A 12,558-nucleotide genomic window follows, 5' to 3' on the forward strand; every position below is an offset into this window, starting at 1 on the left:
GAGAGAGAGAGAGAGAGAGAGAGAGAGAGAGAGGTTCATATAACGGCCATGAATGCCTCTTTACAAGCATCAAATGTCTTCGTCTACACTCATACATAATATAATTAAGCTTCTTTAGACCTGCATCTCTCTCCGCTCAGCATTTGGTGTCTACAGCAGGGAAGGTTGTGCATTCATGGCCACTTTCATTCTTGTTGTGTACTAGAACACGTATAATTAAAGAAATCACATCCTTAAAAAAGACCCCCAAAGACCTCCAGCACTGATTTACCCAAGACTAATTAGACTTTTAATCTAGAATTAGCATGCTTTAACGGATATTTAGTGCATACATTAGCGATTAGCGACTAGCATCAGTGCTGCAGGCCATTTCTGAGGTGTTTTTTTGAGGATTCTGGTCTTTAATCGTAGAGCAAGGGCTGAGGAAAGGGAAAGGCTGATCTAACACAGTACAGACGCTACGCTAGGCTGGTGGCAAAAGCTCTTTGGGTCTGACGCTAAGGGTGACTGACAGACTCACGCTGGTTAAAGTGGTGACTCTTTCGAGCAGCCTAATAACCTGGCAAACAGGAAAGAATAAAAGAAACGCAAGAATGATGCTGTGAGATGGCCAGTAGAAGAGGAAAGAAAAGAACAGAACAGAACAGAAAAGAAAGAAAAAGATTTAAAAAGTACACACAAGGATTCAGGTTGCACTTGTCAACAGATTAGCACGTATATTTGGATGCGTTTCACATCCATATTTCGCAAACAGCTTCAGTCAAAGCAACTGAAAGTGTTAAGGCCCGTTCACACCAAGGACCATAACTATAACTATAAAGTTCCATAGGCATAAAAATAAAAACACATCACGATATCATTGGAGTCACTTTCAGGACTGTTTTTTTCCAGATGATGAACGATGATAACATTGACAGCCAATCAGAATCTACCCGAGTCTAAAGAGCGCGAAAGCTGCAAACGACGTAAGCAGTGCGCGCTTATATTAAACAGGACATTATCGTCCATTGGTGTGGACACTAATATAGTTATCGTTATAGTTATCGTTCTTGGTAAGAATAGGCATTTAGGGGGGAATTCACTAAGAATAAATAGCTTTAATTTACATCCATCTGCACTGTATTAGCATTCAATTTACAATGCAAATTAGTTAACAACGTAAACACGCCCACAAATTTAGTGATGAAAGCAATTTGCACAATTCACAATCTTTTGAATAGTTTCTAAGTGCTATAGGTGGTAAATGCAGCAGATTTATTACCACTAATTTAAATACAGTACTCTACCTGGACGGTCAACCCAATCTCACAGGAAAACTTAACTATTTTACAAAGTGGCGATTTCATATGAATTGTACCATGTGAATCGTATGAACCGTAAAAAGTAAGTGTGAAGGTCCTCCCGTAACCACATCTTACAAAAACATGCGAACGAGAGTGTATGAATTCATATAAATGAATAGCCAAAATGTAAAATAGTTACGAATTGCCATGAGATTGTGACGGTACAATATCGTTACATCTCTGTTATTCAGGCACCTGAGACGGCTCTTTAAAATGCAGAAAGTCACTGTGCAAATAAGACATTTGTGTTGAAATATGGCTCGCAAAATGGCTGTTTAGTGAATTCACCCCTTTGAGTTTTCAGAAGGTCTCTAATCATATACTCAATATGTCAATAACAAATCTGTATTAGGATGAAGTTTTAATGCTTTGCTGAGCATTTGGTGTCACAGTAATGGAAGTGCAACATTAATATGAAGGTTTTGTGATGTGATGGTTTGCAAGGCAGGAAATGAGGTCAGCAGATTTCAGACTGAGATGCAAAACACACACACTTTAGTACAGTAAGGTCGAGCTGGGTGGCCCCGACTACAAAGAGGACAGAGAGAGAAGCCACTGCACTCTTGTGTGCACCTCTCTCCAGTCTCCCAGGAGGCCGATTCGGCCCTCACTGCTGTCTATGACCTCCTCCTGCTGCATAAAATGGTGGGCGGGAACATAAAGAGACAGACAGACTGTCAAAAAGAGGATGTGGATGAACATTGGAGGGGATATAACCAATAACAACACACCTATCTTCTAGTAGATGAGAAATCTGCTGTGAGTGATGAGTGCTTTGTGAAATAACAAAGATGATTATGCTGACAAAAACCTGAAGCTGGAATCAAGACCCTGACTGATCGGTGTGTGGTGCAGACCTCATGCATATGCAGATTTGATCATGGAATATTAATCAGGAAGGAGTGGCATGTGGGTGTGTCTGTTCTAGAACTCTCAGTGATTGAAAGGAAAATTCTAGAACCACAATTCTAGTTTTTTTTTTAAAGCATTCGGACAAAGAATTCTAGAATTATGTTTTTAATCGTTTCTGCTCGAAGGAATGTTCAAGTTAAACTCTATCAAGAATTAAACGCTGTTAATAGAGTGCAACAGTTGAAAAACAACTTTTCCCGTGGCCTGGTTCCGGAAGTTTTTGTCCCATTCATTTTTCTCATCGAGATTTTTTAAAAAGTCTTAATTAAGAAGAGTTATAAGCCATGAACTAAACCAACCAGCTACGAGGTAAATCACAACATTACAAACTTTGAATTTAAGCAAAAAAAGTATTTGAAAATTGGACAAAAAGACAAAGGTACAAGACTGTGTTTGTTGCGATTCTCTGATTGGCAGAGGTTTCTCCACAGAATCATGGGTAATGTAGTTTCTCATCAGGAATTCCGCTTTTGAACATGATTATTTAAAAAAATGGTTAATGTTTCAACAAAAGAATATACCATTGATTAATAACCTCATGGTTGACAGTTATGATTAAAAATCAATTCCATAATGGCTAAAATGAAGGGGATTTTTTATTCCGGAACCCGACTTTTTCGATAATGATTTTTGACACATCAACCAATAGGACTGCAGGGATGAGTAGCTCCAACCCAATTGGAATGCAGAGTGTGTGATTAATGCGTTATGAGGGTGGAGTTATGCTAATGAGCGAGGAGAGTGAGCGATATAAAAGTGATTGAGAGTAGCATGTTTTTTTTTTGTTAGCGCTTTGGGGTGTTTCTTTGGGAGGTCTTGCATGTTGGAGCTCCCTCTGGTGGTCTGTAGGAGAAGCACCCCTGCGCCCTCTGGCCCTGCCTCTGTCAGAACTGTTCTCCCTGCACACACAGAATCCTTCACCTCACGTTGCGCACGGACGGGTCAGGCGCCGATTCGGGCCAGTCGGGCAGCTCCTGGGTATCCGCCGGCTTTGGCGTTCAGTAGATGAGACAGTGATCCCAGCTGGAAGTGATCTCTGTCTGCAAAGACACGAAGAAAATTCACAAATGAGATCTTGTCTTCTCAGATTTTTTCATCTAAGGGTCCAAAGAGATTCAAAAGAGATCTCAAAATGTCTTAAACTGTGCTGAGATTACCTTCAGATATTAATATAAACTCAAATATCTACCTCTTTCAACTCTTTATGTAGTCATTTTAGGAGAATAACTTGATACTGAACAATGATATATGGGTTAGGCAGGTACCTTTAAATGGAGACTCCAGGACGGGGGCGGGCTTGAGCGCAAGGAAAAGCTTCTTGGCGTATTTGCTGAGAGCGCCGCTCTTATCGGTGGGAACAATTAGTTGGCGGATGAAGCGGGCACGATCTCTGATGTCATAGTTTTGATCATATTTCGCCAGGTTCAGTACATACTGCGTCAACAGTTTAGTCTGAAAGACGGAGAAGAAAAGGAAAAAAGCAAAGGAAAATGTATTTTGTCTCGAGAGTTTCATGCCTGACAGGCAATGTTACATGTGTGTGTCTAAATGATATGACACGCAGACAGAAATTGTCTCGCTTGATTAAACAATGACTCCTGTTGTGTCTCTCCAGCTTTCATCCAGACTGATGCTCTGATGCAGGGTTATTATAGTGCACTGAAGCCATAAATACACATTTCCGTTACTTGAAATAAATTAAATTGAAATTAATTATTATTTTATTTCAGACAATTGCCAAAGCCAATTTCCAGTGGAAACCATCTAAAATATAAACACTTACCATAGAGAATCAGAGTAAAAAACAACAACATATTGTATGAAGGATTGATGATGCATTGAACAAAAAAAAGGGTTACACTTTATTTTAAGGTGTCATTGTTACAGTGTAAAGTACTGTACTGAGTAATAATAATTAACTACCGGTACATGTACTTACTATAGAATTAGGTTAGGATTTGGTTTATAGTTAGTTGCATGTAATTATGCATAATTTAGAGTTATTACTATGGTAAGTACATGTAACATATGTAAAGTAACACTTTAAAATAAAGTGTTACCAAAAAAGTGACATAGTTTACCTTTAAGCAAGTGTCCTGCACATTAACTGTACATTTAAAAATGTATAATTTATAACATTAATTTAAAAAACTACCTGGAACACTGAAAAAAAAAAGCATTTATTTTGCTTTCTAACACACTTTACGATGAGATACAAAGTATAAAAATCCTTCAGGATTTGGTTTGTGCATTGTTGTGAGACTCCATATCCTATCTATGCTTTAGAGAATAACATATATATATATTATTTTTTTAGAGAATAAAAAAAATCCATAATATTTTAGATAAAATACACATTTTAGTCATGTCCCCATGTTGTGCACCACCACATAATTCCAGATCGTTTCAGGGGTTTCCATAAAGCTCAAACTATCTTCAAACATCATTTTGGAAAACACTGCCAAACATCGGTTATCTCGATGTCTTAAACTGACTTTTCATGTATTTTTAATGTGTAAACTTCAAATGTTAATGCGTTCGATTAATGTTACTGCCAATTTATTTTCTTGTTTACTTTCATTATGTTGCATAATGCAAGTTAGCTTGCTTACTGCTAATGTGCGTTGCATTATTTATCTTAGCATGTTAAAAACAGCAGTAAACAGTATGCAAGCAAGCATGCATATAATCAGGGTTATTAAACTAAAAAATAAAATTAAAAAACATTATTTTTAAGTTGAAATAAAGCTACAATAAATAAAATCTAAATATTGGATTTAAAAAAACTAGATTGCCTTGAAAACTAAAATGATTGAATGGACATCTTAATCTAAATATTATAAATATATTAAAAAGTAATAAAAACAAATGTATACATATACTAAATTTACAAATTTAAATTAAATAATCATGAAAATAAAATAAAAAAATGTAATACAGTGTTTCTTCGCTCACCTGTTTTGAGTTAGTAAGATACAGTTTGGCAGCCAAATTGATGATCTGCAGCTTGACGATGTCCTCCTCGTTGGTGAAGGATTTGGCCATCTTTCTCAGGACGTCGGGGGAGATTTTGGGGACGTGCTCGCAGTACTCGCCGATCAGCCACAGGATGCTCGCCCGGGCCATCGGCACCTGAACCACACGCACGTTATCAGGACCACGGAGACAATCTGAAATGTGAAAGCGGGGCAGTTCGGATCAGAACGCTACCTGGATGTTGTCGATGAGTTTGGCCATGTGTTTGATGATGTCGCTGTGCTGTTCAGGCTGCATCTGTAGAAGCTTTTTGATCACCACCACTGATTCAGCCACAACCAGCTCTGAAAACACACAAACACCAATGTTATACAAAACACACACTAAATATTACTCAACATTATCAGACGGACATCTTTGGCCACTGCATTGCGTCTCTCTGTTTTTTACAGCGTGTGATGGACCAATTTCAAGCGTATTGAGCGTATTTATTGAATGTCAGAGGCTCATATTTTTCTTCTTTTGCATGATAAGAACCTCTTCTGACATAAGAGCTAATAACTTTTGATGTCAGCTTGAACGGCGCTCACTTTATGGATAATTAATGATAGCCTGGGCATTAAACACAGTTCGGTTGCACTCTAGCTGTTAGCGTGGTGTGTGAACACACACTCTCACCGTCTCTGTTGGACAGCAGCTGTACGAGACCGTTCAGACAGGTGTCTCTGACCTCGCCAATGTTTGTAGCACAGCGACCAATGGCCTGAATGCTGGCCGCCACGAAATCCTTATCCATGCTCTTAATATACGTCTACAATACAAAAAGAGGAATACATTCATTTACTGGAATAAACACAAGTAGAGAAATATACTGTTATCTACAATCGGAATATGGGTGATTGACAAACTAACATGGACATTAACTTTTTTTATTCAACATGAAGATTTTAGGTTAAAATTGATCTGTGTATAAGGAAATTTATTTTAGATGTTATGGGTCACCATTTCTTTTTCTTTTCTTCATCCACCTTTTGGTTCGCAGTTTTAGTTTAGGTCACTTAAGTAATCAAAATAATTTTTAAAAGTGCAAATATTTCATGTTCTGTAGTCTCTAAAAAGAATCGTAAACTGCAAACATTGTTTAATATTCATATTTTAGTTTTAAGGAATTTCATATAGTAAATGTAATATTAGTTTCAAAAAGTATACACTACTGTTGTTGGGGTCAGTAAGATTTTTTTATTTCAGCAAGGATGCATTAAATTGGTCAAAAGTGACAGTAAAGACATTTATAATGTTATAAAAGATTTCCATTTCAAATAAATGCTGTTCTTTGTATCACGGTTTCCACAAAAAATATGAGGCAGCACAACTTTTCAACACTGATAATAATATGAGCAGCAAATCCTCATATTTGAATGATTTCTGAAGGATCATGTGACACTGAAGACTGCAGTAATGATGCTAAAAATTCAGCTTTAAATCACAGGAATAAATTACATTTTAAAATATATTCAAATAGAAAAGAGTTATTTTAAATTGTAATAATATTTTGCAATGTCTTACTGCATGTTTGATCTAATAAATGCAGAGCGTGAGCATAAGACATTTAAACATTTAGAAAGAAATCTTACGATCACAAACTTTTGTAGACTTACATTATATTATTTATTAAACCATAAGAACAAAACAAGTAAAAAGATACCTGAAATTCTCTCAGGATAGTGGAGATGTTCGTCTCATTAGCCAAATTAGTCAAAACCTCCAGCTGTGTTAATAAGAGAAGATAAAATCATCAGTCCAGCTTTAAAACACTCAAAATATGTATATCTCCGCATAGAGTTTCTCATTAAAGCTTGCGCGTGTCCGTTCACCTTGAGAATCTTAATCTGCGTGGGGTCTGTGGAGCGGATATAAAAACTCTTCAGGTACGGCTCAAACATTCCCTAAAAGAAAAACACACAGCATATTCAAACACCACAGCATCCATCTAAATGCTTGCATACCTTACATTTTTTAGATTTGATTATGCCTTTACAGAAACGTTTTGTTATTTTTAATCTGAAATCTTTCAAGGACAAACCATTGAATGTATAAAAAGCACCATATGAGGGTCTTCAGTTTAAATATTTCAACTATATTAAAGCCTTTTCATATGATTTGCACCAACGTTCATCAATGTATTGAACAATATGGAGGAAATCATCCAGCTTCAGATCAATTGTTGTAAGATGATCCACAAACTTTGACCCTAGTTGCTGACCAGTCGTACGACACAATGTCAAAGGCGTGTCATGACTTTCAGAAAATACATATTCATCATATTATGTAAATAAATGGTAAAAATGCCCTTCAGAGACTCAACGTGATGCGTGTCCTTTACAGTGTCGTGTGAATCACTCACCCGTCTCTTGATGGACATTGTAGCGACGTTTTGAAGCACGACGTACTGCACTTCACTACAGAGACACAAATCACACGGCAACATCAGAGACTAAACAACATGAAGAGGTTTATAATTCAAAAAACCTTCATGTGTATGTGAGAGGGACAGTTCTATTTCTAAAAAGAGGCTAATTGCAGTGATGCATCTGAGTGTCTCTCTATCTGCAGCCAATGCCAAATTCTGCAGTGTCATCATCCAGTGCCAATCCACCTGCACTAATGATGTCATCAGCCGATGACCGGGAAGCGTGGGCCTGTTGGTCTCAGAGATGGTGTGAGTGTGTTTATGCTTCATTAGTAGGTGATTGATTACTCACCTGTGGCTGCGCATTAACCTGACCAAAGCCTTGGCAATGACGCCCACCTCTGCTTTAGGAGCCAGATGGAAGTACAGCTGAGCTACTGCCATCACCACCTAGAAAGAGAGAGAGAGAGAGAGAGAGAGAGAGAGAGAGAGAGAGAGAGAGAGAGAGAGAGAGAGAGAGAGAGAGAGAGAGAGAGAGAGAGAGAGAGAGAGAGAGAGAGAGAGAGAGAGAGAGAGAGAGAGAGGAGAGATTTATTATGGTAACGGCTGGATGAACATCATTTTTCCGTTTAGAGGTCATGTGTGAGTGTGAAAAGGTCTCAGTGCCGCAACGCTGGTAAATCAGCTTCATCTTCACTTTGTCAAATTAAGGAGACTGTAAGAAAGGTTAAAAACTGATGCTATGTGAACTAGTGTTTAAAAAAACATCTTAATAATTTAGAAACTTATTAATAAAAAAACCCTAACAGGATAATAATAATAGTAGTTGAGAATTGCCACTGAACTAAAATACATTTGCACGACTCCAACACTAATTAAAACATTACAATTTTATCCAAAGCAACTAAGTGAAATATGTGGGGGGATGTAAAAAAAGAAAAAGACTTTAAGTTTCAGATTTTGATACACATTCATTTTTTATTATGTATGCAAGTGGATTCTAAAATAAAGACAATAACTGTTATAAACAAGGTTGTGTACCAGTCAGAACTGAATTGACAATGCCTCATAAATGCCAATTAAAGTCCTGAATTTTAATTACATTTAAATTGAGGTGGAAAACAGAGCACAGAATTGTAATTGAAACTTTTTGAAGTTTTGACGGCATTGGAAATGAATGGGAGACGAATTTCATCTAGTGGAAGCATTTGGTACTGCGCCCGAACTAAATCTCACTGAAAGCTCAGTTTATAAGATTATCAACCTCAAATTTGAAGCACAACTTGTTTAGATTTATGGCTTTGATTTTCTTACAGTTTTAGAGTAAATGCTAAAATAATAAGCTTAAACTTCAAGAACTTTTTTTTATTTTTGTTAAACTTTTTTCCCTTCAGCAGGTCTATGCTCAAAAAGTGATTAACAGGTAATAAATGGATCATAGCTATTCCATAAATATAATTTAGTTCCGTAAAATCCCCATAAAAATACAAAACATTAAATAAATAAAAAATGTATCGAACTAAAACAAAGTACATTTCATTTAAATAAAAATTCTGTCATTTTTGACTGCCAAGCGAGCAGCACCAGAGGGTTAAATTGAAAATGTTGCCTAAATAACTATTTAAATGTTAGACAAATCACGAAATAAATACTTGTGTTTCTAAACACTAATTGCAGAGTGAGAGTGTGTGTGACTCACGGCAGCGTTGCGGCTCTGCAGCAGAGGTTTGGTGTTCCTCAGTAAGAGTCTGTGATCGGGGTCCATCACGTACGGCTTCCTCTTCGGCAGAGCGGCCTCCTCGGCTTTCTTATCTTCATCTTCCTCATCATCATCAGAGGCGTAGAACGCCCTCTCGCCACTCTCCTCTAACAGAGACTCCTGCGTATATACACACGTGTTGATATGTAACAGAGACTCCTGCGTATATACACACGTGTTGATATGTAATTATAAGGTATGAAGTGGATTATTATTATCTTAAATTGTCTTGATATCTATCTATCACAGTGCATTAAAGGAACACGCCGACTTTTTGGGACTTTGGCTTATTCACTGTATCTCCCAGAGTTAGATAAGTCCATACATACCCTTTTCATCGCCGTAACTCTGTCTGGCGCACCCACCGCTAGCCTAGCTTAGCACAAAGACTGGAGGTAAACGGCTCCAGCTAGCATACTGTTCCCAATAAGTGACAAAATAGCGCCAACATTTTCCTATTTACATGTTGTGATTTGTATAGTCACAGTGTGTACAAATAACAAGGTCACATGAGACACAGCCATCTTCAAGCCGTATACATACTGGGAACTATTCTCAAAAGGCGCAGCGGTGAATAAGCCAAAGTCCCAAAAAGTCGACGTGTTCCTTTAATTCTATATCCTTTTTTTCTCTCCATAACATTACCAGATATAAAATACAAAATATACCACAAAATGATATTACATTACATTAATATATCTATATATCTTGCTGTCCTTTTTCTCTCTTGTGCATATGTGTGTGTACTGTATTGTATTGGTTTCTTCCTTTGTATAAGCTACTGTGTCATGTTTTTATTACAGTATGTGTGGTTTGAAGAAGAAAAGAGACATTGTCCAGGGAAAGAAGTGTATAAGTCCTCCTCGGATACACACACACACACTCACGTTGACGTTGGGGTTGAGGAACTGCGTCCTGGCGTAGCGCGTGAGCATGTTGATGATGACCACCTGACCCCACTCCTCCACGTCAATCAACAGGTTACACAGCTTACGGTAGTTCTTGTGGATCAGATCGATGCGGTCCGGACACACTTCCTCAAACGCCATCACCACACTGCCCGCTACCAGCTACACACACACACACACACACACACACACACACACACACACACACACACACACACACACACACACACACACACACACACACACACACACACACACACACACACACACACACACACACACACACACACACACACACACACACACACACAGCATTAGAAGTGATGATTATATGTCAGGGCTGTCCTGAAATGATTCTGTCACTCACTGTGGTTTTATCAGCCAGCAGCTTCTCGATGACTTCAATAAGCTGATCCTTCTGTTCCGGGTCTAGACTGAATGAAGAAAAAGAAAAAAGAGAGAAAAATTTACTTTTATTGAATACTGAACATTTAAAGTTAAGTGTTTTTAAGCTAACATATTTAGCTACAACACCAGAAAATGCAATAGATGCAGCTCTTGATTGTGATTGGTCAATTGCATTTGTGTGGTCAAAGTTTTCTTATATCATTCCAGCTTTCTAAAGAAAATTATTTAAAATAAATTACCTTTTATTTTATAATAAATTACATTTTATATACATTATATTCAAATAGTTATTATTATTCGATATTTCTAACGCTGATTTGCAGGTGAATTTGTGTTGTTAAGACAAGACGCTTGTTTTCTTGTACCTGTGTAGTTTGGGTATGGCATGAGCTGCGGTCTTGCGGACGTATGGAGACATGTCAGACGCCGCCTCTTTGATGGCTAACATCATGATGGGCACGATGATGGTCACTCTGATGCTGGACAGCACACGCAAAGCGCTCGCACGGATCAGCTGGTTGGGGTCCTGAATCAGGGGGTACAATGAAAATAATTGTATTTATTGACAACTAATGCTTCAATAATGTGACTTCACACACCAGAATTAAAAGGTGTGACAGGTATTTCCTTTATCTGAACACCAGAGGGCATTTTTGTTACCATATGACACACTTTCGCAATATGTTGCATATTTAATAAGCATTTAGCTGCATCACTATTTGCATTTGCATATATATATATATATATGTAGGGTCTGTCGTATCAAAACAACTTTATGATGTAATACTACTATATATGTAGCATGGTTGTTAATTGAAATAAATCTGAAACAAAATAAAATAATATTATTTAAATATTATTAAAATAAATATTACATGCAAAACCTAGAAAGTAAGAAATGTTGCCTTGGCAGTTGAAGTTGAAGCACTTAATTAACTGGTCGTAAATAAAAACTAAAACTGAAGTAAAAACTAATTAAATTTATTGAAAGATTAAACAAATTACTAAAAATGTAACTAAAATTAAAATGAAAACTGAAAATATATACAAAGCTAATTCAAAATATTAGTAAAAACTATAACAGTAAATAAATAATACTAAAATAACACTGGTACAAACTTGATCTAGGGGTTTATTTTGCAATAAACTACTGATAAACAAACATAAATATAAAGGTTTTAATATCAAATATAAAATATTTACATTTATATATTATATCATAGAATTTAAAATGTACTTATTTCAGATTTTTACATAACTGAATTGAAAACACGGTGATAAACAACAGCATTAACTAATAGTTTTAATAAATAGGTCTACTCAAAAGAACAGTATGCACTTTTAATAGCAAATATGCAAACTGGAGTGCAGACTTTTATTATGTACTTGATACAGAGATCAGAGAAGATCATGGGGTTTTGTCAGTACGTTTTAAACCCTGAATAATGTTTATGTGTGTGTTTTAGGACCTTCAGTCCTCTCTGGAAGGTGGAAATGGACAACAGAGCGAGATCCTGCTGTTCTTCAGCGTAGCGCACGAGATACACATACACCAGCTTCTTCACCTGAGAGAGAGAACACACGTATACTGGTGAATAGAGCTCTGATGTGGCGTTTCATGTGTTTCTGTGACTCAGCACTTGAGCTCAGAGTGACTCATGAGCAGAACCACGTTGCCAAGGCATATTAATGCAAGATTAAAGTTTAATAACACCCAGAAAAGCTGACATCCTGTACGCTCTGAGCCGCTTCCTGTCTCACTCACCTCGATGTTTTTACAGGCCACGTTCTTCACCACTGCGGGGAAGAGATCGGACGCGTTCTTCCCCCGGGCGATCATCT

General features: G+C 37.2%; 1 protein-coding gene across 1 annotated transcript in view; it reads right to left on the reverse strand.

Moving 5' to 3' along the window:
* The window catches only part of ap3b2 (adaptor related protein complex 3 subunit beta 2), a 29,195-nt gene that overhangs the window by 5,716 nt on the left and 10,921 nt on the right, over positions 1-12,558 (reverse strand). The window contains 18 exon segments of the mRNA XM_079604368.1: positions 1,846-1,871; positions 1,917-1,976; positions 3,182-3,232; positions 3,234-3,295; positions 3,521-3,707; positions 5,211-5,387; positions 5,466-5,575; positions 5,910-6,042; positions 6,937-6,999; positions 7,106-7,177; positions 7,636-7,690; positions 7,994-8,091; positions 9,341-9,520; positions 10,288-10,470; positions 10,676-10,742; positions 11,082-11,242; positions 12,186-12,281; positions 12,482-12,556. Coding sequence (XP_079460494.1) covers positions 1,846-1,871; positions 1,917-1,976; positions 3,182-3,232; positions 3,234-3,295; positions 3,521-3,707; positions 5,211-5,387; positions 5,466-5,575; positions 5,910-6,042; positions 6,937-6,999; positions 7,106-7,177; positions 7,636-7,690; positions 7,994-8,091; positions 9,341-9,520; positions 10,288-10,470; positions 10,676-10,742; positions 11,082-11,242; positions 12,186-12,281; positions 12,482-12,556 — 1,856 coding nt within the window.

The sequence above is a fragment of the Phoxinus phoxinus genome (assembly GCF_949152265.1).
Source record: "Phoxinus phoxinus genome assembly, chromosome: 25".
Taxonomy (NCBI): domain Eukaryota; kingdom Metazoa; phylum Chordata; class Actinopteri; order Cypriniformes; family Leuciscidae; genus Phoxinus; species Phoxinus phoxinus.